The sequence below is a fragment of the Periophthalmus magnuspinnatus genome, chromosome 4 (assembly GCF_009829125.3).
Source record: "Periophthalmus magnuspinnatus isolate fPerMag1 chromosome 4, fPerMag1.2.pri, whole genome shotgun sequence".
NCBI classification, from domain to species: domain Eukaryota; kingdom Metazoa; phylum Chordata; class Actinopteri; order Gobiiformes; family Gobiidae; genus Periophthalmus; species Periophthalmus magnuspinnatus.
The window spans coordinates 8299916-8324513 of NC_047129.1; the positions used below are offsets into that span (position 1 = coordinate 8299916).

The window sequence follows — 24598 nt, forward strand, 5'->3', positions numbered from 1 at the left end:
TGAGCAGATTCAAATACCCAAAATGTCCAAATGTCCAAATGTCCATCCTGTTGCAACCAGCCACATATTATGACTTCAGTAGCAAAAGAAGTTAAGTATTGCCAAAGAACACACTTTGAAATTTTTGGGGAAAACATTAGTTGGTTGTAGATTAATACTTTTCAATCATTCAATAATAGGGACCATTTTGTCTACCACATGTTCTACTTTTCAACTGTTGATACATTATTTTGCTAAATATATTGCAAAAGTCAAATAAAAATACTTTGTTGAATATTTTGGTATACTAAAATTACACACCTGCTTGCCCTGTCTGTTCCTCCAGGAGATCCACCTGCTCCCATCACGGCTGTACTTGATCTTGTACATTTGGGCGAACTCGTTGCCGATGCCACCCGCGTGTCGCCCTTGGGTGCCCACCAGAGTGATGAAGTGCAGAGATCTCAGGTCTATCTGAAGAAACTCATTCAGATGATCTGGTTCTACAGTGATCTCGGGACACCACGCCCCATCACCCTCCTCAAAGTCCAGCCTGGGAAAGGGAAAATTTATGATGAGGGGATATAATGTGTGGATGAGTAATACTACATAGTACCATCGTGTCTAATTCTACTACTACAACAATGACTATGGGTCTATTATTCAAAGGTTTACTCTAGAATGTTTCTGGGTGAGGGTCCACTACTTACTAGTCTCTATGGAGATGTTATCACTTTGCCTGGAAAAATCCACAGTATGGTATTAATCTTATTTATTTGCTTCAATTAAATTACAGATGTTTTTATTTGTCAAATATTGATTCATTTGTTACTGTGGGCATGGTCGCCTCACCACAGATCAGACCTGTAACTGATACTATTTGCTGCTACAAAAACTACAGTTTGATTCTACCTGTGACCTTGTTGTTGTAAATTTAGCACGCTACTGAATTTGACACATAAAAGGTGTTGCTATTTTAGGTAAGAATCCTAATATACCAACACCTTTCATGTGTTATGTCAATATCAAAATGACTCAAGTAAAACCATGTGGATTTAAAATGGTAAAAGTATCTAGTTGCATTCCACCTATGAGAATCACAAAAGGAGGGAGTGTGGTAGACTTTCAGACCATAATGAAAACACTAGTAAAAACCTATGTCGTAAATTCATCTGAAAGTGTTAACTTGGGTTTGGGTTTTGGCAGGGGGCAGAGGGGAGGTGGGTCGGGCTCAAAGTACAGGTCTCGTATATTACATCATTGCTTGGTCTTTAGTGAGGGCCACCCAGGCTCCACACATACCTCTCTAATCACACCAGAACTGATACTCCAACTGCGGTTTACTGCAAATAAACAGGCACCTGCACCTCACGCCCACAAACACCATCATGGCAAACTTGAGTGGGGGAGCAAGAAGCCTACTACATGTCAAGAAAATGAAAACATAGAACATATCATATGTATTATTATTGTGCACAACCTTCTACTAGTACATTAAGTAAGTATTAAAGATGTATTTTGTAATTTTTCTGGTGGTTTTAGTTTCACATTGAATGTTTCACAGTATAGTATAAAATCTGTCTTTATTGCATATATTCAGTCACAAGTTTTAGTTGCACAAAAATACATTGAGAAGCATCTGATTGTGATTGTGAGCGGGCTTGCCTCTTCACAGACCTGACCTTGAACTGAACTCTAAACTTGGCCTTGTGGGGTCACCTGTTTGTCTCCATGTAGATAAATAAGTTTAAAGCCATACTGTGGAACATTTCATGCATTTATTGATTTATTTATCTATACAAACATACAGGGGAACCCAATGAGAGCACTTGGGCTCTTTTTTGATGGACACCCTGTTTAAAATATAATGCAAGCAGAAAAAACAAAACAAGCAAGTATGCAAGTCAATATAAAACATTAAAAACAGGTGCAGATGTGTGTATAAAAGTTTGTTAGCAGATTATTAAATTGCGATTGTGTCACCAATGTATCCAGTTTTGCTTTTCCTTGGAGTGTATTCCATTTTTGTAAAGCAGAACAGCTAAAAGCCTCTTTCCAGTCTCAGTTTTGGTTGTTGCTAATTCTTAGTCTTATGCAGACATGTGATCTGGTTATAAATGTTCCGATATCAATGATTCAGAAGCAGGTGAGGTATTCTGACATTCCAGGAAAAGCAATAATATCTCTCTCTGGAGAAAAGCGGGTGAACCAAAAAGCAACAATCAAAAAAAATATAATTTACCATTGCCATTCATCCCAAAGTATTGAGTTTGATGTGTACGTTTCTGAATGTGTCTTTACCGTCCATATCGGGCCGCTGTAGACTCGGACCACTGACTGGAAGCAGAGATGTCCTCGTCCTGGATCTGTCCTCCTGACATGCCCAGAGGGTACCGACACACTCCTGCTGGGAGTAACACAACCACACTTAATACAGTGGTTTGAGATCATGCCATATTAAATACTCTCTCTCTCTCTCTCTCTGTCTCTCTCTCTCTGTCTCTCTCTCTCTCTCTCTCTCTATATATATATATATATATATATATATATATATATATATATATATATATATATACACACACACCCACACACCCCCCCCACACACACACACATATATATATATATATATATATATATATATATATATATATATATATATATATATATATATATATATATATATATATATATATATATATATATATATATATATATATATATATATATATATATATATATATATATATAAATAATTTACACATGCTAAATATAGTATTTCATATTATAACACTATTTTGGTTAAATAAAAAAAATTATGTAAACTTTAAAAAAAAGATAGGATGGATCAGTCCCTCTGGGGGCTGCATGGAGCTTCAATAAAAACATCTGACTATGAATTCTTCAGTCTACTTTCAATATGAACAAAGATTTTGAGATATCAATGAAACATATACTTTACTATTAGCTAGATAAGTAAACATGGGATCAACTTGAATTGTACTCAGTTTGTGCAAGAAAATTACTTTTAAAAACAAGTACAGAAACTATAATGAGAGAATAAAGTATTCACAATTTTCTATCAATAGTGAAAGCTTTCTTGAAAATCCTTCCCTCATGGACACATGGTCTTGTGGTTCTGGTTGGGACAGCCCTATGCGTACTGCTTTAAACATCCCACTGTGGCCCTTTGACAGATAAGTATAAAATATTTTTTCAGACCACTCCTTCCCAGCTCTTACCAACGCATCTGCCATCCAAATTATTTTCAATCTGACACTGTTTATTTTTAGTCCAGGGGATTCTTGTATTTTTCTACCATTTAGTATTTACATGGATTATCCCACCATGCAGCCTCACCTCTTCTTCTTCGCTCCAAAATCAACTTCTTAAAACCAAAACAAAAATATTTGCCAAATGCTTCAAACACGGACAGAGGGGTTTCTGTCAAAGCGCCGGTAGACCATGATGGATAGGACTGCACATATGGTCTGGTGTGATGGCACGCAGATCCCAGGAACTGTGCTCTCAAAACTGAATTGTGGTTGAAGTATTGAAATACATGGGTACATTTGTGTCAATAGAAGATGGTCATGGTGGGTCTATGTGGTAAAATTGTAGAACATTTCATGTCTTCGCCCCAGATTGTGGGGAACAGAAGAAATATTCCGTCTACTTCCTGTCAATCCTCCTCCAAATTTAGCTCTCTGTCTTTCTGTGCATGTGTGGTCTACTGTAGTAAGGAATTAAAGAAATGGTTTGTAAATGAGAATTAGACTTGGTGCAATAATATGTAATTCAAAGTTATATTGCCAGGTTGCAGAAGCAGGCGATGTGAAAACTATTTTGTTCAGTTATGTGTAATTATATTATTGGTATAATTGGCAAGACAACCATATCAATGAAACATTGCCCAGTGTTATTACCATGAACCTAAGTTGAGCATAATAATCTCTCTGCTTCTATATGTTAGTCCTAATAAAAACACTATCCTGTATGGAACATTTTATAACAAAAGCAAGTCTGTGCAATAAGTTTGAAAGTCACCCATTCATTACTAAATAAATGTTTGAGTTGATTAAAAAGCATGACAAATTTTGCACAAGACTGAATGCAGCAGGGGTGTGTGAGTGTGTTTGGCTAAGAGAATCCTATCCTGAACAGGAAATTAACATTATCTTAGCATTAGCTTTTAATTGATGAAAGGCCTTTAGATGAAAGACATTGTACATAGACTGTACTGGGCTCTTGTCTGACAGAAAACTCTTTGAGACTGTGCCAGCCTCAGCATGGCTCAGGTTATAGGCCCACTCTGTCCTGTCTCTCTCCTCCTCTGATCCCCTCTTCCTATTTCTGCATCTCCTCCAAATATTTGTCAAACAGTCTAGATGAGGAAATACCAAAAGTCCTGAGCAGGGACCAGTGACCTGAGAAAAAATTGGGTTCCAAAAAAAGTGCACTGGTTTATTCTTATCATTGAACACTTGGTTGATGAGCATTATTTTCTTTTGTGCAGCTCCATCTTCCTCATGTGTCATATAAACCACATGCACCACATTACTCTCCCTACTATTAGCTGTCATCCAACCATATAACCAAACTGTAACTGGCTAACAGGGTGTATTGTGGACAGACGGTGGTACACAGATGCATCTATAACTTATATTCAGCTGAAATACAGAGAAATGTCTGACGCTCTGTTCTACACAATCTACAAACTCTATAATGGGCTGAATTCTTTTGGAAAAAGAACTTTGTTTGGCAAGGTAATTTTGTATAAAGCCATCATATCGACAATATGTGATTTATATAGAAATGCATAGACTTTTTCCCATAATACAATTGTCTGCTCTTGCATGAAAATCATGACTTAAGTAGACCTTTTGTCAAAAGACAATATGGTGTAAGACAGTTACAGAACCACTATTTACACACAGCCTTGTGCCAAAACATTATCAATTTAAAGAACTCCACATGTAAACAGATAAATAAGCAAAAATCAGTGTCAGCTTTTTTTTCCAAACCCACAAATGCAAAATTCGGCAGACAGTAATGCTATAAGGGAGTCGTTTGGGGTTGTTAAGTTTTCTATCAAGTGGAGCCAAATAGATACAGTAATAAAGACCACAGACAGTACATCATCCCCACTGGGAAAAGCACAGAGCAGGGCCTGGGTCGTAATGAAAGAAAATAAGAGTCATTATCAGAGTTTAACCACATCCTAAAGGAGAGGGAGAGACTGGTTACTCTGTGCGGCACCGGATACACACCGCTCCTTCAAATGTTGGTTTTTGCCGTGTTTATTTATCTACCCGACCCACTCAGAGGTGACCTCCTGGCCCTATCCCGCAACACCCCCACTCACCAGGGTCTGCACAGGGCCACAAACAAGGCTAAAAATATCACTACAAAAAATGTGGAAAAATACCAGCCTTGTGTGGCAGGGAGAGACAGGTTTTTCTGAAAGAGTGTCTTGTTCAAATGTTTGCTGTCCATCTAGGTCCACATAGATTCACTCACTCCAAGTTTGCATATGTCACAAACTGCCATTGGATTACTCACACACCAGAGCTGCTTAACATGAGTGTCAACTTTTTTTTGGATGCAAAATAAAATTAAGCTAGTTTTGAAAGTGGTCAGAATTTTAAAGCAAGAGATACCGGTATGTGGTTTGACAAATATGTCAGTAAATGTAATTAAATTTTATAAATTCAAAGGTAAACGTGCAGCACTATTCTCAGGGGGTTAGGATGAAGCACCTACTCTTCACCCTCTCTCTCTGCTGTTCTGTCTAATAAAGCCTGGCTCAAAAAGTCCTGCTTTGGAGACCTCAGAAATTTCCCAGTAAAAAAGAAAAAATTTACAAAAATGACAGAATACTGAGCGTCCACGGTGCTTCCTTCCCTCTCCTCAGAGAAATAAAACTCGCCCACTCAGGAGTAAAATGGGATAGACAGGGATGGGATAACTTCATTGCTTGGGAATTTTAAACAGGGGAAAGTTGGAATCGTCCCTCTCCTAAATTCAGTCATGAATATTTCCAGTTGGTGAAAAAAAAAAAGAAAGTCAGATGCTGCAGAAGCATCATGCACAATAATGGAGAGTTACCTCATGCCTCTATATATTAAGACAACAACAGGTTCAGATTTAAATTCACAGTTAAAGTGGAGGTGATTTTCTACTTGTTAATAAATCCTTTATATATTTCAAATAAAACCTCCAGCTGAACCGAGGGTACTTTAACTATTATCAGATGCACAAACACTGTTCTTTCCATGACTTATGAGTGGAGAGTGGGCTAGCACTCTGAGAGATATACGCAAGTACAGGGGAGAGACAGTTATTCTGAATGGACTTTCCTGCTGTCAGAATGTCTGGTATGCTTTAGCCACAGACTCCAGTGGGATAGCTAGATCCTCTGCATCAGTATGAGGGCGTATACATATAAGTGGTCAAATACACAAATGGGCTCAACAAAACAAAACAGGAACAGGACCATTAAGAAAGGTTTGCTACAGAAATGGATAGCAATAGCAATCATAGCTCACAAACAAAGTCCTAGTCAGGCTGAGGTTATTCAATTGCAGTATGACTATACTATAGTCATATTGCACCATACTATTACCATGGCAACAAAATTTGTGTCTGTATTTAGTTTCATTTGACTTTGTTGAAATGTTATTTACTTTGTGAAAAAAGAATTGCTTTTCATTGACATCACACAAACCACATGTTCACTGGAGGTCCATGCTAGAATAAAGGACCAGACCAGAGAGAGCAGACCACAGAGGGGCACTTATCCAAGACCTAACCCAGTCGGGACAACACAACTGCACCAAATACAGCATGACCCAAGACTGTACGGGGCATTTTACAGCTTTCATAATATACACATACATAGAGGTACAGAGGGGTTAAGAAGGGGGCACAGACCTGGGTTAACCTGGGATGAGGCCGGTCCCAGCAGGCTCAGTAGGAGGAGGAAGTGCATGTCCCGCCGGAGCTTCATCCCCAAAACATGGACCTGCTTCTGACCTGCAACATGGACACACAGCAAGTTAATGCAAACAGATAGACGGGGTTCAAAGCACATGCCACAGCCAATACATGCCTATAGGCTGAAACTCTATACAATTCTCACGGTTACATGTAAAACAGAACATTAACCTAACCTATGTGCATTTTCTAATAACTACAGATACATTATCATCCAATTGAAGTATGAAATTGAAGTATGAAAGTACAAGGCAAGGTAGTCTTGTGTACTTTTGATCAAGAGCACCTTGTTGTCACATTTGTCAAACTTGTACTAATCTAATTGTCCAAAAAATAAAAACATTCAGAAATAGGATACTTACCTATAGCTCAACCAGCTGATACTGACTAGCTACTAACCCCTTGGGACTGTGGATAGCACATTTATGTTGTTAATATCTGAAACAATGCCAGTTTAGACCTATATAGTTGGCAGTAATTCCTCCATACAAAACGTACATGAGGTTTTGGATGGTCAGCCAATACCACTCAAGTGCTCAAACATGAAATTTCTACAGAGTCAACGTTGTTTCTCCAAAATATCTCCCTACAGTTTATGTTCACATTCATTGTGACTTGACCATCCACTAATGCATTGTGGGAAACTGAGTCCACTCCACAACCACAGAGAAATGTCCTAGCTCTGTGTCTTATTGTTTACCCACTGGTATTCATGGGAACCAAACACTTGTAGGACAAATAAATGGGGCTTAATTAAAACCACACTTTTATTTCTCTCAATAAAAGGAAATAATTACATTCAACAATGGAATTTCCACTGATTTATGGGTCAGTTGGAAATGGCCTTGTTGAATAATATGTGGAACAATTTGACAAGTGAAAAATCACACTTTAATAACAAAGTGGAGGTAAGAACATAGGTCTAGCTTCTAGGTTTAAGGTCTTTTACTCAATTATCAACTTTTAAACATATTTTCACATTTTCTGACATTTTTATATAAGTTGTTTTTTTGTTTTTTTACTTTAGCCTTGTGAGAAGTTTACTATACCATGTAATATGCCAGCTACATGTAATATTAGCCTCGTTATAGGCTGTTACTTGTAAGTCCCAATAGTGGTTATAGTGCAGTAGTGTAGGTAGTTATACAGATTGCATTAGAATAATTTGTGGGTATTTTGTATAGTTGCAGTAGTAATAATAGTAGTACCAGCACATGTATGAGTAATGTATAATGCTTTAGAAACATAGACGTGGGACATACAGCAGGGTGTAATAGGATATCTATTAGTATTAGTAACATTTATTTGTGTACACATTTGGAGTTCTTTCATCTGAGATTGTAGGAACAAATCCATAAATTAACTGAGATAAAAAAACACAAAAACATGACTTCAGTTGGATAGACATGGCAAGTACAAACCACCTCAAACGGACCACTGAGACCAACATCAACACAAAATGCTTTTGATTTTAATATGAAACGTTAAATACAGACTGACAGGCTGGGCCAGGCTGACCAATGCAATGTGGCATGTAATTAGGCCTCAACAATAAGGATATGTCCATTCACATGTCCTGGTTTGAGCTCTTTGTGGTTCTTCACTGACTTGAACTGAAATCTTTGTGTGAAACAGCAGGGTTCTGCGCAGCATGGCAGCAGTTTCTTACATAACTAGGCTGCATGATAATGTTAATGCTTAAGCAACAAACCCACACCCATTCAGATAATAAAAAAGTATTAGAAGTTGTAATAAAATGAAAAGGGGATTCTATTTTTAACATGTAACTGTAAACTTGTGTATATATAAATACAAAAAATCCTCACCCTCCACAGGTGGTCCCTTCCTTTTTTTCCAAGCTGGGGTCCTCTACCAGAGGCCTGGGAGCTTGAGGATTCTGTGCAGTATCTTTGCTGTTCCTAGTACTGCACTTTTCTGGACTGAAATGTCTGATGTTTTTCCTGGGACCTGCAGTAGCCACTCGTCCAGTTTGGGGGTCACTGCTCAGAGTGCTCCGATGACCACAGACACCACTGCTGCCTTCACCTTCTCCAGGTCTTCTTTGAGCCCCTGGTACTCCTTTAGTTTCTCTTCTACTTCCTTTATGTTCCTTTTCCTGATGTTCATCACTTGGTACTGCAATGTCCACCACAACGGCTTTGCTCTGTTGTTTATTCACCACAACAATGTCCGGTTGGTCCATCACCATTCTGTCAGTCTGTATCTGGAAGTCCCAAAGGATCTTGGCTCAGTCATTCTCCACGACCTTTGGAGGTGTTTCCCATCTTGACCTCGGGGTTTCCAGTCCGTACTCTGCACAGATGTTTCTGTACACTATGCCCGCCACTTGGTTATGCCTCTCCATGTATGCTTTCCCTGCAGCATCTTACACCCTGCAGTTATGTGCTGGATTGTCTCAGGGGCCTCTTTGCACAGCCTACATCTTGGGTCTTGTCTGGTGTGGTAGATCTGGGCCTCTATCCCTCTGGTGCTCAAGGCCTGCTCCTGTGCAGCCAGGATGAGTGCCTCTGTGCTGTCCTTCAGTTCAACTTTCTCAAGCTATTGGGAGAATTTCTTGATATCAGCCACTTCAGTGATGTTCCGGTGGTACATCCCGTGCAGGGGCTTGTCCTCCCATGATTGTTCCTCCAGCTCCTCTTGCTCTGTACTCCACTGTCTGAGACATTCGCTGAGCACGTCATCTGTTGGGGCCTTGTCCTTGATGTACTTATAGATCTTGGATCATTTTGTCCTTGAGCAAGATACTTCACTCACCTTGTTTATGTAAGAATGCGATGCATGAGTGATTGGTGATAGGAGAGAGTTTTTGCTGATTGACAGTCGCATTTCAATGCATCAGCCCCAGGGCAACTGTGGCTACTGAAATAACTTTCACCAACGAGTATAAGTGTAAAGAGCAAATAATGCAAAGGGCCTCCAGTCATAATCTTACTTTTCTATGGTATTCTGGTGTGTTTTTGCTCGAGGTCAAAGAGTTTTAGGTAATAATTTGATGTCTCATTGCTATGCATGTCTAAAATCCCTCAAACATGTAGTCCTTCTTCTATTACTGCTGCTCTTCCAAAAGGCCTGGCCAGATGCAGGGTTAAACAAACTCACAAGATCAAAATGTAAATCTAAACTGCACCAGAGCATTGTGGGAATTTCACTGAGAGCCCATTGGTTTGCGTGGACCATCAGACATTTCCTGCTCTTCATCAACGGCCAAAACCAACACAGACATTTGAGCACCGATAAAATAAAGGCCCAGAGGAGGATTGGTATCAGGCGTATGCTTGAGAAGGTAACACTGACATAGCACTGATTACAAGGAACTGTCAGGAAATAAACACAATTGTTGCAGAAATAAATAACACAAGTAAAGAAAGTATCGCTTTTAAAATGTACACTACAATTACAGAAATACACTGTTGTGACTTGAAACCACACCATCTAATGTAAACAGGTAAAGATTTTATCAAATGTAAGAAAGTACACAAGTATTTTCCAATGTCTAGCTCTCAAAGTACAACATATCCCATACAACCCAAACCAATGCAATCATTTTTACTTGACAGTTACAAAGTTCAGATTCCCATTATGCACATATATTCTGTATGAATAATAATCTTACACTGTTGAGTTTGAGCCTTTGCCCAAAATCAGTTCGTCTCAGAACCAAAATAAAAGTACTGATGTGATTATTCATGTTTCAAACTATTATGACAAATGAAAATGTAAAAATTCCCCTCAAAAATAAAACAGCCACATCAAGAGCAGCAAAGCAAATTTGCTGTTCTACCAAAGTAAAATTGATTAGATTGTCAAAGTAGTCCAAGTGTAGTAGTACATATTATCAAAGTACTAGCTGGGAATAGCACTTAAGATAATAGTCAAAGTGGTACACTCTTACAAGGAAATAAATTGTATTGTATCTTCTGGTGTGCATTTGTCCCATTTTTGTGTGTACATAAGTGTCCACTTTTTGGAAATGTTTGTGAAAGTATGTCAGTCACAAAACTGAAGGATTTAGCCGGTATATATATTTATATATTTCTTTTACTTAAGCAAGAACATATACTTTCCCCAGCTCTTGCCCAATGAAGGCTTAACTGGTTTACCCTTTTGAACTTTGACTCCTGTCTGAAGGCTTCTTTTTTGGCCTTTAATTGTAATCTTTTCCTGTTGCTTCAAGTTGCAGCCACTTCCCTCTTAGGCTAATTTAATAAATCATTGCCCTTTTGAGGCTAATGAAACACAAACATAAAACAGTGCGTGTGTATTCATAAAGCACAAATGTGTTTGCCATTGACTAAAGTGTATTTGTGTAAAATCAGACTGATAAATTGGCTTCAAAAGACTCTTACAGGGCAGGAAGCCTAAATGTTTTGGTTCTTCCTGTTTTTAATATAGCACAGTACAGAGTTGGATTTCAGGGTGGAACAAGTGTATGATATTGTTTTCTTTGCATAATGATTTGTCAGGGAGCAAATTCATTTCATCATTGTGGACTGAACAATCAGACCAATAAACTTTAAATTTTAACTTGTGAAATTAAATACTTTTTAAAGAAGTCTGGTTTGTGTGTTAGGAAAAGATGAAAGATCCACAGCCCCAAGGGACCAGTAAGGGACCAAATGGTTGCTGTGGTTGATCTAGTTTTGATGGACATTGTTGAGATTCTGTTGTCAGTCACACCCCAAACAAATTCTCACTTTGCACAACAGTAAAGCCAATGGTGAATTTAGCTGAATTCTTAGGTCAATATAGTTAATGTCACTACCGGCCATGATTCTGCAGTATGGGGTTCTTCCAAAGTTTTCTCTTACGTTTCTATATTGTTTTGGCTAATCTAACTATAGACCATTTTCCTAAAAAATAATGAGAGCAATTACGTCCAAAGTATACAATTCTTGGTAGGTGGCTGGCCTGGTTATTAACTGTCCAAGATTTCTAAAGTTACCTAAGGTCAGGACATTGGCAGAGCTTTTCCTCCTGAGATTCCATTACTTTTTTCAGTTAATTAACCAAATTATGCAGAAATGAGCCATGTTTGGTTTGAACTTCAGCTCCTCTGATGTCAGGTCTGTCCTCCTGTTACCATGACAACGGCACAAACACACGTCACCTCGTTTTGAAGAAGATGGGAAAAAGAGCACCATCACATTCACGGCATTAATTGGGTCAAAATGTCACTGCTGCTGTAGGTCCCTGTGCAGCGAATGCTTAAGGTCAACTATTAAGCATTTGATCTGGTGAAAATCAGTACTCACAAATTAGTTCACTCATTCACTCACAGGGAAAATACTGCTTTTAATCGATGCAATAAACAAAACCACAGCATATTACATGAATTCACGGTGAATATATTGATGCTGGGTTGGAAAACACGGCTATATAAATGTTGTACTGTTTTAGTAGTCTAAGAAGTAGAGTAAAATGAATTTATACTTTTGAATAGCATATATATAGCCCAGGCATGTGCCCAAATAATGAGTGTCTGGTCAGTCACCAACTTCAAAGTTATATTTATAAAACATTTCTGTGCCTTAATATCTTTCAGTGTATTATTTGTCTTTACTTCCATCCATATAAAAATTATGAGAAAAGACCACAATTGCAAAAGACAAACATTCCCATTCAGAGGTTCAGCCGGGGTCCATTTCCACTATGGGCCACTGATTTCAGATTATCATTCCAGATATCCATGTGTGCTCGTATTTTGTCAAAACAGACTCTGATCCTCATCTCCCCAACTGTTCATATCAAAACACAAGACACTCCAGTCCAACATTCATGAAAATAAACCAGCCCCGGGTCCACTGACTCTTATAAAAACTTTGCAAATACGAACCAAAAACAAGCACACTTTATGTACAAAGCAACTGAAATATTCTATGCTCTGGGTAAGACATCTACGGGACAAAATGGAGAGGAGAGGCATCAAAAAGGAACAGAATGTTTCAGTAAATGACAAGAGACATAATAAAGGTGTTTGAGTTTCCACTGGTGCTCTGCTCTGCTCCAGACTTTAAGATACACTGCACACAGGGGGGAAGTTGAAGAAATGTACGGTTCAAGACTTTTCAATTTGCTTCCATCAGTTTACTGAAATAATAAGAACAATAAGAAGAGACATTTATGATCATAGTGCAATTATAAGACATGTTCCCTCTAATCATAACAAATGATTATATGACTATAGCTTTTTGCTAGACACATGACTAAAACACCACTTGGCAATGTCTATCCTTTATAAGTGAAAAGTCATGGAAAAGCAGGCATAAAACAATACAAAATGGAATAATATAGCATAAGGTGAAATCCATCTGGCTGTGTCTGTGTAAAAGGCTGTAGTGCCAGGCCCCAGTCCAGATAAATGAGTTGTGCTGAAATGCACATCAATCGTATAATAGTCTCTTTGGACAAGCAGAAAGTTGTTTATTGTGTCAGCCCTGAGTGGAGGGGGATTGAAAGGGGTCTCTATCGACTCTGGGGTTGTCCGTTCCCCTAAATATCACGTCCCAGTGAAGTACAGGAAGTGGTGAAGGACACACTCCCCTCAGGATCACCATAGAAACCTAAGCTACACTTTCTCTCTCACCACAGAGGCATTGGGCCCATACACTGTGCAAGGATCACCAAAATTAACAAAATTTGCTTTTGCTTTATTATAAAACGTCCGATATATGTCTCATATTTGTTTAAGCGTGACTACGTTTCTTTAGTTTGACTTGAGTGTTTTTTCCAGAGGGTGCAGAGGGAAACATTAGTTAAATCAACACAGGTTTGGCCGGGTCTGTTTCCAGCCAAGTTTGTTTTTTTATGAGAATGCTGTTATGAGGTTTGGGTTTTTAACATGTTGGCAAAAAAACTAAACCCCTTAATGTTGAATATGTTTTGTTGGAATGTAAAGACCACATATGTCTGTGTAATCTCTCAGTGATCCAGGTCTGACCCATAACAAAGATCAAAGTTACATCTGTCAACTGGACAAAAGGTTGTAGCTGACAGTTTGCTGCTCATTCAAGACGCTTCTTCACTTCTGGTTAGATTGCAGGTAGACACAGCCTTATATCTATCTGAATGGAGGAGCTAACTACACTGAAACTGTAAACAACTCAAAAAATTGTAGACAAATACAAACTGAACCACCTAAACTGGCTTCTCTAAGTGTGTAGGGAAGGCGTCTCTACTCTGAGCTTCTCCTTCTCACAACTTGTATGTATGTGAAAATTGAAATACTGGCTCAACTTTGTCTTCATTAAAACATGTAAAAGTTGTTATGATTTACCCTAAAATCAGTGTCCAATATGGCTCATTGCATTTGACTATATATTTGTATGTATAGTGACCCCAGACATGCCAAGGCCAAACCGATACTTGAGCCTGTTTAGAGATTTTGAGAGCACTGCTACATGATTACTGCACCACCTCCACACGGTACACTGCAGAACCCACTGCATGTGCTTCCTATTATATCCTCCTGTTTCTCCCTTTAGACCGTAACAAAGCATTCAGTCTTTTTTTCTCATTTTTATGGGATGTGTGAAATTTAAATCACATTTTCACAATAAGAGCCAGGTGGGAACACATTGTAAACATTCAAAACAGTACAGTGTGTTATTACAATGTTCTTGGCCCAAACACAAGTCAACAAAATGCTCTATTGTACAGAAAGGAGAGAAGGACACCTAGAGAGACATGTCTGCACATGTGTAGCATACTGTTGACCACAGAGCACATGTAATGATACAGGGCTACTCTATAGGACTCAAAAAGATTGATTTGAATGCAACATGAAACTTTAAGGAACGGTCAAATTAAGTTATATTGTTTGAATAGTATAAGTGTGTATGAACTATGGTACAGACATTTATCAAAGGTTTGGACTGTAAGTTATGGTTTGCTTTATGGCACCTCATACAGATCTTCTCACTTAAACAGATGGGCCATAACATTATAACCACTGAACTATTATGAACAAGGGCTTACAATTTCAGACATCCCTTTATTAGAACTGATATATCACCAAGTGTGGTGAGTGAATAACTGATGCAATTTAATTGTCATGCTTCCCTTATGACCAGTCGACCATCTTTGAATATAAGCAGCCTTTATGTACTAGATTATGGAGATACTTTAATAATCCAGTGGTATACATTTATAATCACACCTGCACCTATCTTTAATGTTTTAAATGGACATATGTAGGTATCATTTTTTTGTATGTATGTATGTATGTATGTATGTATGTATGTATGTATGTATGTATGTATGTATGTATGTATGTATGTATGTATGTATGTATGTATGTATGTATGTATGTGTGTGTGGGGGGGGAGGGGGGGGGGGTGGGGGGGGGTGTATGTATGTATGTATGTATGTATGTATGTATGTATGTATGTATGCATGTATGTATGTACGTGTATATATTCCAACTTTAAGGACAAAAAGTTCAATTACTGAGTTCTATTTTGATGGAAATGTGGCAGTGGCCCCATGGGTGTGGTGCTTCTTGGTGTTATCAGTGAATTACCAGTAAATCACAAAGTAATGCAAAGGTAACAATTAGCCAGTGGATCCATCTGGAAGGCATTAGTGTAGCAGGGCATGACCTGTGAACCTGCAGTGTACCGGGCTCATAAAGCTGCCAGCTCTGACCCCAACACCCCACAGGACAAAAGGTGCGACCCAATGGGATTAAGCACACCTGTAAATACTCACCGGACTGATTTCAATCTTTCACCAAAATACTTTTTAGAATAAGGTGCAATGACAAGGCCATGTTGGTTATGTAAGGAGAGAAGGCCCAAATCTTTACTGGAAATCCATTTTGATTGAATTTGCAGGCGCTGAAGTGCACAGCTACACTGTCAGGACGGAAAAACAGAATCTACGGCCAAAATACTTGTGCTCTTTTCTTTCTACTTCCCCTGTTAAAGCTGAGGTCCATCCAGAGCACAGAAGAGAGGAGACCTTTCTTTCAACCAAAGCAAACACTTGAACTTATCACAAAAGCAAATGGGGGAAACACAAAATGGGGGAAATACTATAAAGAGGAATGTAATATGTTTTTAATATATTAATAATAAAAGTCAAACTGAGAAATCAGCTATTCATTTAAACTTTTTGAGGAGAGCTAAGCTTCAGAGCTTCAGAGCTTCAGTGCTTACTGTGTTTTGTATTCGTACAACATATTTTAAAAAGCTTTTTTAGGAGAACGTAGGATAACAACTTATAATGTTTCCATTTGTAATATTTTCTAAGCTGTAATGAATTAAGAAATAGTAACTATATTAAGTGCTAGAAGTAGGGATAATGGAAGATTAGGCTTAAGAAAAAGGTTTTACATTCAGTGCCGTTATGTGACAAACTGTATTAGTGTTGGCTTACTTTCAACATAAGTCATGTAGAGTTTATAGCCTCCTGGACTTACTGGTAAACATGATGCTAAATGCTACACTGCCATGAAGTAGCCAAATTGGCTGATTTCTTGTTCTAGTTTCGCGAACTGCACAGAATGGTCCAAATGTTGTCCACAGAGTAATACATCAGCTCTGACAACTCACTCATTGCGAAGGCTGTACCCTCGTCTGCGTCATGTGGTCCGTTTGATGCTTCATTTGTCCCTGTAATTTAAAAACACTGCATGGAGGCGCACTGCAGAAGGAGATAATGAAAGAAATGAATGAGAGGAGAGAGACGGCCACATGTAAACGACTGCAGCTGACCAGAGAAGCACACGCCACATGAACAAACACAGACGGTCTGAGACTTTGAGTGTCTAAGTTTAAGTGTGTTTTTTGGTTTAAACTTTTTTGCACAATTTTGATGTTGTAAAATGACAAAAATGACTGGTTCGAACTGGGAATTGGACCAAACCTTAAAGCAACATTTGTTCATAAAAATGACTCAGATGCCTCTTTTGAATGAATAATCACTTTGTTGAATCAGAAGACTTTAAGGCTCCTTTAAATGCACACAGTTTTTTCTTGTTTAAAGTCTCCTTGGCATTCATTTTGTGCTTACAATCACTCATAACCCTTTGTCTTGAGCTATCTTGCTCAAGGACACAGTAACACTATGAACACTATGATGAATTGCCAGGTTGGGCTTCTACAATTTGACCTAGCCTTCTATTTTGTTTCAACTCAGTTTTAATTGTGAATATGGTACTATTTTATATAACTTGTTCAAATACATGAAACTTCAAGTCTCTCTTCTGATTGCTGGACGTATATTTTGCTACTTTTATCAAATAATTTTAGTATTTCATTGCAAGCATCAGATGAGGTTGTCCAACTAAATAGAGCAAAATAATTAAAAGTGCGCTATACTAAAGCAGTTTGTCTGTAGCGACATGTAACTAAATCTCTTCTAAATAGCGAGTGATGAGAGATTCTGGTTTGGGCAAGGTCAGAGGTCAAGCATGTGTGGGATGCAAAGTCAACACAGCGGTATTTAAAACCTGATATTCTCTGAAATTGCACTATTTATACCAAATTACAGCATGCACCCCGACTTGCTCCATGCCCTGCTGGTTTTACTGTAGCTCGAAGCATTGATTTGCAAACTTCACCAATCATCGCACGAGTAAGTAAAGCCCTGACTGCGTTTTCAATGCGGTGAAATTATAGGCCTCTCTATATGATTACCCCATGTATGTGAGTATGTCATTCATCTCTGAGCCTCTGGGCTAACAACCGCTAATTGAAACGACATGTGGAGGAGATGACAACAGCTGCTAATGTGGCTGCACTTGAAAAGCCACTCACCACTGGGACTGTGCTGGAGTCTAGGACAGGTTATTGTCAGTGTTATGAACAGAGAAAGGTATTGATGTACAAAATTAGAAGATGATTAAAAACCAGAATACAAAGACCAGCTAAAAAGGTAAATCTCCAAAGGGTAAGAAAATAGATCCTCACACTTCTAAATGTCAGTGTAATAAGTGTAAATAAGTGTGTCTCAATGTAATAACTAATCTCCTGATTGAAGGTATATGTACTATAGTGTTCTGGTATAAGACAACACACCAAATTCTGGTTGTTTATTTTCTGAGCACAAGGTCTACTGTAGGCCGTAACCCATTACAAAACAAGAGCAAAACAACAGCAGTCTCAGCTCACTAGAGCCAGTCTCCAAATCAGACCAGTAACTGACCGATAGAACTTTCATAGCAGAGCAACCAAACGTCACATACAAAAGCAGCAACACAGTTAGAAGAACAACAAAAGGTGTCAACTCTGAGCTAAACACAAAGAGATTTTCTTAAATTATGAAATTTTTAATTTACCAAATCCTTGTGCCCATACGTTTTACTCATTTTGGGCACACAAATTATAACAAGCAGTGCAGTGAGGGGTAAAATATCCACTTTTTCTATTTTCAAACTGTATAAAAATTGTATAAGGAGAGATGCATTTAAACACTCTGACAAAGACCTTACTTATTTCACACATCTTCATCAAGGGCAATTAGTCTGCTATTAGGCAATAATAAACCATACACTATCAGCCATAATGCTAGCTTCAAACTGTTCTTGGTTGGTTGTTTGGGGTTTGTTAATATTGCATGAAATAGGTTCAGGGAACATTAGATCATTCTCAATAAGAAAGATACGTTCTTGATGTGGTAACAGCATTATTAAAAATTATTTTGATAGTAGCTGGCTTTGTTATTTAAAGGTGTATTATATATTATAAAATTAATTCATTAATCCACTCATTAATATTTGGGCAAACTGGGAAAAGAGTCTTGCTTATGGACACAAGAGCTTATAACTATTGTGGGATTTTAATCTGCAACCTTGTGGTCATAGATCAAATCCTCTTCCACCTAACTCACTACCAGTCCAAAACTCTCACGAACACATAGCTGAAACAAATACGGCGTCAGACCCTTCCAGCTGAAGCCTGACTCTGAGCTAATTTAAACTGATGATTAACTCCCAAGATAACTCCACTGAACAGACTGATTCAAATAGCTGGAGTTTAGGCTTAAAGGGGGGCTTTGTGTAGCCATGTCTCCCCCACATACCACACATGGACACCTGCGTAACACCTCCATAAGACTTCATCACTGACCAATAACAGCACACAGCAACAGACACAGAGGTTTCAAAATGGAAAATATCAACCACAAAAGAAACAGAGTATATTTCCACAGTTTAACCTTTTTTTCCAACTAGACATAGAGCTCCAGTGCCACAACAAAGCTGGTGTAAACTGTGTCGGCCAAATGCACTGGAAGAAGGGTTATACAACAAAAAGTGTGTTTTCTTTGGTAAACACACAACAAATAGAGAACTGCACTTGGGAAGATATTGGTTTGTGGTTGATGTTTGGAGCAACTCATAACCCACATTACACAAGAAACTGCAACAAATGCAAATTGCCTATATAATAATTTGAAGTCTATGAACAAAACTGAAAAGAAAAAAGGCTGTCATCCAGTATAATACAAACTGTATGGCTTGTCTTTAATAACCTTGATGTAGTAATGAAAAGATTTGAATTGGATTCTGTGAATAATTTAGAACTGGCATACCAGTTAGTACAATGTTAGTTACATTGTATATTTGTATGTATAACCACCACATCTGTTTTACCCCTTTTAGTGCATAGAGTTGTGAATAAATGTATAGGTCTGCAATGTGCAAATAAACTATGAAAAGGACATAGTTTAGATGATTGTACAATGAGCTTGGTTTAAATATCCATACGTTCAACTTCAGCTTTTACACTGTTTTAGAGTCAATGAAAGTAGTAGTTGTATCAAAAGGACAGACTTACTTGAATGATTCTTCCCTTTTAGACCATTTGTCCAAAGATAGCAGAGTTAGTTCAGATATTTCCAGTGGGAGCGTAGAAGCAGGACGTCCAGATCCGAGCCCTTTGCTTTGAATCCAACGGTCTGTCAGCTGCTTTCTCCAGAACTCTGTGGGCTGATGTAACACGCCCCTGCACAGAGGAAAAAAAAGAGAGACTCGTAGAAAGAGAGAGAGAGAGAGAGAGAGAGAGAGAGAGAGAGAGAGAGAGAGAGAGAGAGAGAGAGAGAGAGAGAGAGAGAGAGAAGGGGGAGTCAGAGGGAGAGAAAGAGGTAAAGAGCAAGAAAGGGAGAGAAACCTGCACATTCTGAGGATTCTTGGACCTGGGCCAAAGTCCCAGAGTTCCACATGCCACACATACGGTTTCAATTAAAGTCGAATCAGTCCTCTCCATCACCAAATCTTTTTTTCCTCCTCAAAAGAGTCTTTCACTGAAGCAACTGCAGATCTGACTAACACTGTGCTATTATCTTTTCAAAAACCTCAGGATCAGGTTAAACTACAAAGTTGGCAATATGGACTAAGTCGGAGTTTAGAGTTACCATCTTGGATCTTATGTCTACATAGGCTATGTAAGGGAAGTGACTACATACTTGCAAGTAATTTACAATCAGATATACTTTCTGAATACACAGCCTACTTACTTTACTAAATAAGTAGAAGAAGGTATATGTTAAGTTAAAAGATGCACCATCTATGAAACTTTTCTTGTGGAAGATTCACCAACTTCTGGTCTTTCCCTTGACTGTTCCACAGTATGGGATGAAACTTCTAAATTTCAAAGCAATAACATCTCTAGAGAGACAAGGAGTAACATAGAATCTGGTGGTGATATGTGAAAATACAACAGTGGTGGGTTGGTAAATCTACCGGTAATTAAACATTGTAGCTTTAAGATCTAGGCTTTTCTTCCTCTATTCTGGATAAAAAGATAGAAGTTCAATTTAAATATCATTATGTGAAAAATACACAAATTACTTTGGATCATCCAGATTCGACCATTTTGGCAAAATTTTCAGGGATTTTTAAGCTCTCAAAATGGCCACTTTGTTAAGTCCTCGTTCTGACCACACCTTGAGACTTATCTAAATTCTTTTAACAACTTTAGATCCCAGATATGTCCTGATGATACTGTCTCAGTTTGGAGTCTGTCAAATGAATACTCTAGGACAAATTTGTTAAAGTAAAAAAACAAGATTTTGGACGTCTCAAGTTTGAAACAACATGGCTGACACCAGAGGTGGTTTAAGGTCAGGCCATAATAAACTTTTTTTTTAACTTCTGTCTCGAGATGCTCTATGTACCTGATTAGTTTTATGTGCCCATGATGAAAATTTAAATTCTTCCCCTTCTTATTTAATAATATATTTTAAAGAAAACATGTTTTGCTTTTGTCTGCTATAGAGCTATAATCTATGACACCTGTGGATCATTATGCCATAATTTGGAGTTTTTAATACGTAAGTACGTAAGTAGGGAGCAATGGGTGTATGTCTGTGACAGTGAAAACAGCATTCATCAGCAACGTGGCGTCTTGAAAATAAGCAAGAAAATATTGCTCAAACATGTGCAAATCACGCCAAATATAACTTCAGGTGAGTAAATGGTGAAGGGAAACTATAACATAGTTAAACATGGTTAAAGTTCTTTAATTTTCCCAACAGCACCACTATACCCCTAGTACAGTGGTATATCTTAAAAGATACAACCTCAATTTGCCGTCCAGCTCAAAAATGTGCGTTTGTGCTCTACTGGGTCCATTCAAATCCGACAACATTTGTGAAAGATTGTTTTTTTTTTATATATATATAATTATTATTTACCACAAAAATTGGACAGTGTATATAGCAACTATTTAGCTCAACTAGTAAGATTTTCACATGGGGGACACGGGTTCGAATCCCCCTAGGGCGCAATGAGCAATTACAGGCTGCAGGTCCTTAGGCAAGACCCTTTGCGCTACTGCCTACCTCATACAATGATGAATGCGACTCAAACAACCAGAGATTGGGTATGAAGCCCCAATAAATATCACACTGAGCGAGGCAGCGACTGACTTGAAAGAAAAGATCATGGCCCAAATGAACATGAGGCAAACCTAACGCCAGTTACAAAAAATAACTGGCATAAGTAAAGTCTCCCAGAAGATGTGAATGCAGCATTGAGAGCAATCCCTATCTTCACAGGTAATCAAGCTAAAATCAAGGCAGCACGGAGAGAAATGAGCCAACTGTCAGAGGCCCAAGAGGCCAACCAGATAACTGCCAGACAAAGGCTCGCCTCAGTCAGCCGCTTAAAGAAGTACACATGAGATAATGAAGTCATCTGTTCGCAACACAAACAAAACTGTACGGTCAGTGGCAGGGCAGAATCCAGTCACCATCACAGTAGCAGACATCCAGGAGAGAGTCTCAGGTATGAAAAACTGCACCAGGCCCACAACCCACGAAAACTACAGAAACTCACTGCTCTCCATGAGCAGCAAAAATGATAAGGGATGAGACTCACCCTGAATGGCTAACCGAAGGGCATCCAGAAGGATCCCTTAAAGAGTACAGTCCCATCCAACTATCGCCTAATACATGAGCACAGCAAAGATACCACTGAAGCCCACGACTCACACACATGGATGACTGAATGCCAGACTCACACACATGGATTACTGAATGCCTTTTGATGGTCACTTGTCCAAGTGACCATCAAATGTGGCATATACCAAGGAGCTGCACTGTACCTAGAGTTGTTATACATAGGACTGAAACCCCTCAGCTAAATCATCAACAATCTATGGACACCGACTCAGGAAAGGGGCCACATCAGTCACCTCCTCTACATGGATGACATCAAACTGTACGCTAAGAATGAGCGAGACATTAACTCACTGATCCACACCACCAGGATCTACAGCACAGACATTGGAATGTCATTCGGGCTTGAGAAGTGTAGCCGGATGGCGACAAAGAGAGGGAAGGCAGTCCACACAGAAGGGGTCTCTCTCCCAGAAGGAACAATAGCAGACATTGAGGACAGTTACAAGCACCTTGTTGTCCACAAGCAAATGGCAACCTTGAAGAGGAAACAAGGAAAGCGACCATGGCCAAATACCTCAGAAGAGTAAGGCAAGTCCTAAGGATTCAGGTCAATGGCAAGAACAAGACCCAGGCAATTTTTATTTTTATTTTTATTTTATCTTTATTTATACAGGAGGACCCAATGAGAGCACTTGGGCTCTCTTTTTCATGGGTGCCCTGTTTAAAATACAACACAAACTGAAAAAACAATCAAAACAAATAAGTCCATAAAAAACATCAATAACAAGTGCAGGTGTGTGTATAAAAGTTTGTTATCAGATTATTAAATTGCAATTGTGTCACCAACGTGTCCAGTTTTGCTTTTCCTTGGAACATATTCCATTTTTGTGAAGCAAAACAGCTAAAAGCCCTCTTTCCCATCTCAGTTCTGGTGTGGCTCGTTCTCAGCCTTATGCAGTCATGTGATCTGGTGTTAAATGTTCCGGTATCAATAATTAACAAGCAGGTGAGGTATTCTGGCAGTTTTTGAAGTAATCCCTTATAGATAAACTTAATGCAGTGCTGTTCTCTTCTAACAGACAGTGATGGCCAACCTACTTTTTCATAGAGCGTACAGTGATGAGTTTCAAATCCATCACCTGTAACAAAGCGAAGGGCGGAGTGAAATAGTGGATCCAATGGTTTCAAAGCAGAGGCTGAAGTCTGCATATACACCACATCCCCATAATCCAGTACGGATAGGAAGGTTGCTTGCACTATTTCTTTTCTGTAACTCATTGGGATACAATATTTGTTTCTGTAATAAAATGATAATTTAGATTTTAAGCTATTACATAATTCTGAGATATGTTTTCAATAAACAGCTACGCCCTGCCAGTAATCAGACGTTAAGACCCAAAAGCTCCCTGACCATGCATGATGGGTTCCATCCCAAATCCAAGATTGAACTATCCAGGATGAAACATCCAAGATCCATAAGTGCAACACAGACAAGGCCCAACAGATCACTCAGTGCTCAGTGAATGTCTCAAACAGTGGAGTGTAGACAATCCAGCACATAACTGCAGGGCATAAGATGCTGCAAGGAAAGCATACATGGAGCGGCATAACCAAGTGTACAGAAACATCTGTGCAGAGTATGGGCTGGAGACCCCGAGGTCAAGATGGATGGATGCCTCCAAAGATAGCGGAGAACGATCGAGCGAAGATCCTGGAGGACCTCCAGATACAGACTGAAGGACCAACTGGACATTGTAGTGGTGAATAAACAACAGAGCAAAGCCATTGTGGTGGACATTGCAGTAACAAGTGATGAGGAAAAAGGAACATGAGAAACTAGAGAAATACCAGAGACTCAAAGAAGAGCTGGAGAAGGTCTGGAAGGTGAGAGTATCAGTGGTGCCCGTGGTCATTGGAGCACTCGGGGCAGTGACCCCCAAACTGGAGGAGTGGCTACAGCAGATCCCAGTAAAAATATGAGACATCTCAGTCCAGAAAAATATAGTACTAGGACCAGCAAAGATACTGCAGAGAACCCTCAAGCTCCCAGGCCTCTGGTAGAGGACCCGATCGTGGAAAAAAGGAAGAGACCACCTGAGGAGGGTGAGGATGAGGATTTATATATATATATATTTATGTATATATATACATATATATACATACCCATCCTTGGGCATAATAAGATCTATAATAGAATCTTATTATACAGTAATTCCATGGTCTTGAAATGTTCTATTTTTGATACTTAGGTTCATTTGTCTGC

The 24598-nt window shown here is 38.8% G+C and overlaps 1 protein-coding gene across 1 annotated transcript in view; it reads right to left on the reverse strand.

Moving 5' to 3' along the window:
- The window catches only part of LOC117369471 (discoidin domain-containing receptor 2-like), a 25560-nt gene extending 5630 nt beyond the window's left edge, over positions 1-19930 (reverse strand). The window contains 4 exon segments of the mRNA XM_055221352.1: positions 301-532; positions 2281-2383; positions 6910-7011; positions 19770-19930. Coding sequence (XP_055077327.1) covers positions 301-532; positions 2281-2383; positions 6910-6985 — 411 coding nt within the window. The 5' untranslated portion in view covers positions 6986-7011; positions 19770-19930.
- Positions 19931-24598: the final 4668 nt, after the last annotated feature.